General features: G+C 47.7%; 1 protein-coding gene and 1 long non-coding RNA gene across 4 annotated transcripts in view; one reads left to right on the top strand and one right to left on the bottom strand.

The window, feature by feature from the left end:
* LOC106732939 (uncharacterized) overlaps nucleotides 1-1837 on the bottom strand; it is a 66157-nt gene extending 64320 nt beyond the window's left edge. For both annotated transcript variants that reach the window (XR_012895864.2, XR_012895865.2), the window contains exon 1: nucleotides 1697-1837. This is a non-coding gene — a long non-coding RNA (uncharacterized LOC106732939). The remainder of the gene's footprint in view (nucleotides 1-1696) is intronic.
* The window catches only part of MTMR10 (myotubularin related protein 10), a 63520-nt gene continuing 58114 nt past the window's right edge, over nucleotides 1448-6853 (top strand). The window contains exons 1-2 of one of the 2 annotated variants that reach the window (XM_075897712.2): nucleotides 1448-1708; nucleotides 2958-3018. In XM_075897712.2, the coding sequence (XP_075753827.2) occupies nucleotides 1655-1708; nucleotides 2958-3018 (115 nt within the window). In that variant the 5' untranslated portion in view covers nucleotides 1448-1654. Of the gene's footprint in view, nucleotides 1709-2104; nucleotides 2242-2957; nucleotides 3019-6853 lie in introns of those variants that run through there. The other variant, XM_075897713.2, reaches the window with a different exon arrangement.

Raw genomic sequence — 6853 nt, 5'->3', positions numbered from 1 at the left:
GAAGTGACCTTGAAATACCCTCACAATAAAGTCAAAACATGGTAGGAGTAAAGAAAACATTCATATGGAGTCAGATTTTTGCCATTCTTTACTCACGTTGGCTAGTTCCTGACACCTGGAGTAACTCTACAAATTTAATTCAGCATGCCTAATAGTAATAATATGGCCATAGAGTCTGATTCGTCTTTCACTGATACAGATAGGCTACGTCTACATTGGCATGATCTTGCGCAAATACTCTTTAACGCAAGCGTTCTTGCGTTAAAGTATTTGTACAAGAGAGCATCTACACTGGCATGTGCCTTTGCACAAGAGATGCGCTTTTGCGCAAGAGCGTCCATGCCAGCGTAGACGCTCTCTTGTGCAAGAAAGCTCCGACGGCCATTTTAGCCATCGGGCTTTCTTGCGCAAGAAATGTATGTTGCCTGTCTACGCTGGCCTCTTGCGCAAGAGCAGTTACGCAAGAGGGCTTATTCCTGAGCGGGAGTATCATAGTTCTTGTGCAAGAGGCCCTGATTTCACACATTAGAACGTCAGTGTTCTTGCGTAAGAACTCCCCGCCAGTGTAGACAGGCAGCATGTTTTTGCACAAAATCACGCCAATGCAGACACAGCCAGAGACTCACTAGCTAGTAAGTTCTTGGTAAGATTTTTCTTTGATCCTAGTAGGATTGCCTGCGAAGGGGGGAGGGCGGGAGGAGCATTACAGTTTTTCCAGAAGGGATGCAAATAGATGACTAGCTACCTCTGAGAGGGAATGGAAAGCCTGAGGTCTGCCTGTGGGACGCGCGTCCACCACACACGCAGACTCTCCCCGGCCCGGTAGTACAGCTGTTGTCACACACACAGTTGACTGGCGGTGTGAACTCTCGAAAGTAAACTCTCCCCGGCCACAGGGGGCTCCAAGTGCCCGCGGCTGCCTCTGTCTGGGCCGGACCCATCCCGCTAGGCGAGGCCACCGCCACGCCCAATGGCGCGAGGCTGGAGAGCAGCCCTGAGAGGCCTTGGGCCGGAAGCCGGCTCTGGGGCAGCCCAGGCCGGGTCCCTCCGACGCAGCTGGCCCCGTTTGCCCCACAGCGGGCACGTACAAACCCCGCCCCGTGCCCGGCTGGTGAAGGGAAAGCTCCCGCCGCGGCCGCCCCTCCCCCAGCCCAGGGCCGGCCTAGGCTCCCCCCGGCCAGGGCGGGCGCGCGCAGCAAGGGAGGGGGCTTGGGAACCCGGCAGGGGAAGGGGGCGCCTGTGGGGGCGGCCGCTTGGCCCCTCCGCGCTGCCGTACAGACCCAGCCTCGCCTCCAACATGGCCGCCCAGCCCCCCGCCGCGGCCCAGTCAGGCCGCCGTTGTTGCCCGCAGCCGGGGGCAGGGGCCCGCTAGGGCGCAGAGGTGCCCCCCGCCCGCCCGCCCGCCGGGGAGGGAAGAGCGGGGCTGACGGGGGCTCCATGAGGCGCCGGGGCAGCCCCAGGCCGGACCTGCCCAGCCGGCTGACTCCTCCCTTGGGGACGGGGGGGCAGTGGTGCCGCCTTCCGCTGCCTCGTCGCTCCAGAGCGCCGGGAGCCTGCCGCCCTGGGCCCGGGGGCGCGAGGGGCCGGACCCCGCCCGGCTCGGGCAGGACTGGGGACTCCCCGCGCCGCTTCGCCTCCGCCGGGGGCAGCCGCGATGTTTTCGCTCAAGCCAACCAAGCCCACCTTCCGGTCCTACCTTCTGCCGCAGGTAACAGCCTGGGTCCGTCCGCCCGGCGCAGGGCTCCGGGGGGGTCCTCGGGGCGCCTTCCCCTGAGCAAAGCTGCTGCCCGGGGCTTCCCTCCTTCTCCCCCGCGGCTCCCGTCGGTGGTAAAACAGCACCTGCGAGTCAGAGAACCCTCTTCGGCTGCAGCAGCCCCCGGGATTGGCCTCGCTGGACACTGCTGCTCCTTTCCCCTAGGTCTGCCCCGTCAGGCACAGACTCTGCTTAATGTTACAGCTGCGGGCAGGCAACTGCTTGTAACCAAACCCCAGTCATCGCCTAACGAAAGTTTGTTCGACCCAGTAAAAGTTTGGGTGATTCGTAGTAACTTGAGAGAGGTGAATGATTTTCTGCCCTTTTTACAGTGATTACACGTGCTGGAAACTTGTTCTGGCACTAGTCAAATGTAGAGTTACTTTAAGAGAAAACGTGCTTGTCCCCATATGCAGATAGTTAAGCTGCTGCAGGTCTCATTAAACTTATTCTTATAACGAGCTATCAATAGCTGATGCACAAACAAGGTAAGGAGATGTTCCAGGTAAATGATTATGACAAGGTTCTAAACTCTCTTTACTTCAGTGTAAGTTTTTGAAGTGCACTAAACAAGTGTTGGGTGTGTTTTTTTTGTTTTGTTTTGTTTTGGTTTTTTTGTTTTTGTAAATTTAGATTTATGTGGCGTGGCTTAATAGTTGAGAAGGGAAATGTACAATTCTCTGTGGGAAATATAAATAGTTACAGAAAACCTCAATAGGAAAAATGTATCTGTTTAAACTAATAGTAAGGCTTCTTTTTCTTTTTAAGGTCTGGAATTTGAATTCATTTATAATATGCCTTTTAAGAAAAAAATTCACATTTAGGCCTTGATCCTATACATTTCTCCATTCAGGCAGATGCTTACAAGTGTGTGGAACCTCATTTAAATCACTGGGGGGGGGGGATCTGTGCAGGTACGCACATAGGCCTTATTGCAGTGCTTTATGGCCTGTCTAGACAAGCCCTTACTGGGGCCCCAAAGACTAGACTTACTCATGTGCTTAAATGTATGTATTATGAGTAGTTCTATTAAAGTCTATGGAGTACTGTATTTAGCATAAAACATGGATATACATCACTACAGAATCAGAATGTGAAACTTAGGACTCAAACTGTTAAATTAAAAAAGTTGCCTCGAAAATCTGTGCAAGTTTTAAATTATGTAAATATTTTACTTTTTTGTGGTGTTGCTGTTGTGTTTCAGATTGAAGAAAAAATAACCCCAGAACCCAAGATTAAAAAGCTGGAACCTGTACTTTTGCCAGGTAAACGTTAATCAAGTATTTGACAGAGGTTTCTGTGGTAATATTTGTATGATTATAGCATTCATGTAACTTTTTCTCTACTGTTTGATCAATAGTAAATAACTTTTATTCTACCCTTAATATAGTAAGTAACGGAGTGCAGTTTGTAACTCTAAGAAAATCTGACTTGTCTGTGAGAGGGTTTGTAATTTTGTTTAGTTACCTATGTTTAGTTTCAAGAGAGATTTGTTCTGTTACAGTTTTGTAAAATTTCATGCCTTGATATTTAGTTGTCTGCAACCCGTAATTACTGTAATTTGATAGTTTGTGACACAGTGTTTAGGGATTTCTCTCTGGATCACCAGATGTAAGCTCTGATTTTAAAGTTGGATCCATGGAGGCAGACCTTTGCACCTGTGGTTAGCCCTTCCTGTGTGAACTCACTTGCAGCTCTTGGTTAAAGCTTTCATTCCTTTTCCCTTATTGAATACCTAGTAGCTGATTCTAAGCTTTCTGAAGCTATGAAATAGCATTATGCATTAGTATTTCAGACTATTTCAAGTGAATGTAATGTAAGGAAGGAGTTTATTATTCTTCATAATCAGTAGTTTACATCAGAATCCAAAATGTCTGACTGCTTTTAAGAAAATAAAAAACCTTATTTAGCTGTATTATCTCAGACATTAAAAATTCTATCTGCCTAATGAACTATAGATACTACTTGAATCACAAATATTCCTTACTTATTGTTCTATTTAGTAAGGTGATCAATTGTAAACATTGTTTTGTTTTTCATGGGAATATTTTGCTGGAACAGATCTTGGAAGATATATGTAAATACAGATAAGACCTAACGTATCACTTATTTTAGTGGAACATTGTTATAGAATAATTTGATAAACTAGATTTATTCAAGTCAACAGAGAGCTTTGAAATTCATCCTGTACTGTACTGAAGAAATTAGCTGAAGCAATCTTGGAGCCATTAGTATGCTTGAAGTGAAGAGGGTAAATATAGTATCTATCTTTAAGAAGGGAAACAAGAAGGACCTAGAGAACTGTAGAGTGGTTGGCCTGACTTCAATACCTGGAAAGATCTTAGAGCAAATTATTAAACAGTCAATTTGCAAGGACCTGGAGGATAATGGGATTATAAGGAACAGTCAGCATGGATTTATTTTAAAAAAATCACACTAAAGCAATTTAATTTCCTTCTTTGATAGGGCTAGCGGATCGTGCAGAAGCAATAGAAGTATATATTTTGATTTTTAGTAAGTTCTGCTTGATCTCATAAGCAAATGAGGAAAATTTGATCTAGATTAAATTTATTATAAGGTGGATGCAAAACTGATTGAAAGATTATACTCAGCAAGGTTTACTGCCAAATTGAGAGGGTATATCTAGAGGGGTCCCAAAGTAATCAGTGCTGAATTCAGTACAAGTCAATATTTCCATTAATTAATTGGATAATGGAGTAGTGAATGTCCTTAAATCTTTAGATGACACTAGGCTGGGAGGAGTTGCAAGCAATTTTGGAGGACAGATTTATAATTCAAAATAATGTGGGCAAATTTGGAGAATTGGTCTGAATTCAACAAAATGAAATTCAGTACTGAGTAGTATTTTACTTCAGAAGGAAAGATCAAATGTATAATTACAAAATGAGGAATTACTGTCTAGGTGGTAGTACTTCTGAAAAGGATCTATGGGCTATGGTGGACCACAAACTGAATGAGTCATCAACATGTTTTAGCTGCAGAAACAACTATGGTGTATTAACATAAGTGCTGCATGTAAGATGCAGGCAATAATTGTCCCACTCTCTCTGGCACTAGTCAGACCTCAGCTGGAGGACTGTGTCCAATTCTGATACCACAGTTTAGGAAAGATGGAGAGAATACAGAGGAGAGCCACAAAAATGATAAAAGGCTTTCTAAACCTTTGGGGATAGGTTACAAAAACCTGTGGAGAGATGCCTTTCCCCCAGACCAGGGAGAGGTGCTCTTCCCTGGCCTGGCCCCACATGAGCTGCCATGGGGGGAGAAGAGCCCCTCCCCTTAGCCCAGGAGAGTACTCTCTCCCTACTGTAGCACTGAGGCAGCCTGTACCCCAAATCCCTCATCTCTGTTCACACCTCAGTGCCTGCATCCAACTAGAGCCCTCAATCCTCTCCCCTAGCCTTGAGCCTCTTCCTGACCCCATTCCGGATCTCGCACCTCCAGCCAGAGTCCTTTCCAAACCCTCTTCCCCAGCCTTGAGTCCCTCATCCCTGGCCCCACCCCAAAGCCTGCACCCCCAGCTCTCACACCCTAAGCCTCTGCCCCAGCCCTAAGCCCCCTCCCACACTACAAAATCCTCAGCCCCAATTCGCCACATGAATTTTGTGATGTGCACCCACGTGGAGGCAATGTGTCACTCATCACTTCCAGAGTGGTACACATAACAAAATTAATTCCACTCATGGGAGGAAAGCATTCGTGTGAATGCTGGTTTAGCCTTGAGAAAGGAAGACTGAGGGCTGACTTGACAAGTCTTCCAGTATGTTAAGGGTGGTTATAAATTGGACAGTGATCAATTTTTCTTCATGTTCAGTGATGGTAGAACAAGAAATGATGAGCTGAAGCTGCAGCAAGGAAGATTTAAGTTAGATTGAAGACAGTTTGTACCTCCCAGTCTGGTAACCTCTAGATCTGACCAGTCCTGAACCAGGGAATCGGCTGGACCTGGAGAGGCTACTGCTGTGGGGCTCCACTCCAGTGGCTGTAGTAGGTCCTGCATTGACTAAGTGGGGCTTGGAGGGATGATACTCGGGGCGGGGGTGGGGAGAAGAGAGGTGGGGCAGATGTGGAGCCCTGCAACCACCAGGTTGCACTCCTGACCCATACTGCTGACCTGGGCCGCTGGCTGTGCTCTTGACCCCTGCCGGACTGCAGTCCTGGCCCCCATCATTGGCCATGACCCCCAGCCTTTGGGCACGGCTGATCTCCTGACCTCTGCCGCCAGCCTAGGCCTACATGGGGCCGCCTCCTCTCCCTTCCCCCATGCCTTCCTCCCTTTCTGAACTGGAGTGCTGTAAAAGAGCTATTTGCCGTGCTCTGGAAGCTCTTGGAGGGTGGGGAGGAGCTGCTATGGAAGATCAGCTTTTTCCCATGAGGATGCCGGACCACAGATGTTGCTGGACTGTGGAAGTTTGGACTGTAGAGGTCGAACACGTAGTAGGGGAAACTTTCTAATGATAGGAATAGGCTCCCAAGGGAGGTCAGGAAGGGTTCATCATTGGAAGCTTTTAAAAACAAATTGGAGAACACCTTTCAGGGATGCTCTATATCATTGATCTCCAACTTTTTTAACCACAAATTCATTTTTTCTTTTTAAGTGCAATGTAAGATCTACCTCAAACCCAATCTCCTTGCCCCACTTCCTTCCCGCCCCTTCTCTGAGACCTCACCCTGCTTACTCCATCCCCATTCCTCCACTCTTATGTGGAGAGAGGATACAAGAGTGGGGGGAGAAGGGACACCCTGATATCAGCACTCCTTCCTTTTCCCTCCCACACCTTGCACAGCAAGCAGAAGGTTCCCCGGAGAAGGGGGCAGCTCTAAGGCAGAGGGCAGGAGCAGTATGACAGTGGGTGAAGGGGCAGCTGAGTGCCAGTGCTTGACAGCTTCCTGGACAAACCAGTCAGGATCACCTGTCAGAGGCTCCCGATCTACTGGTTGGTGATTACTGCTTTAGATTTACTTGGTTCTTGCCAAAGCATGGGAGGTTGAATTAGATGACCTCACAAATGCTCCACATTTCTATGGTTCTATGTAATCAGCTGTTTAAGGTGAACAATAAATTAATAAGTAACTGTT

This window comes from Pelodiscus sinensis, chromosome 14, assembly GCF_052426305.1.
Source record: "Pelodiscus sinensis isolate ZL-2025 chromosome 14, ASM5242630v1, whole genome shotgun sequence".
Classification (NCBI taxonomy): Eukaryota; Metazoa; Chordata; order Testudines; family Trionychidae; genus Pelodiscus; species Pelodiscus sinensis.
The sequence above is the reverse complement of the archived record's forward strand: the minus strand, read 5'-3'. Positions and strand labels throughout refer to the sequence as shown.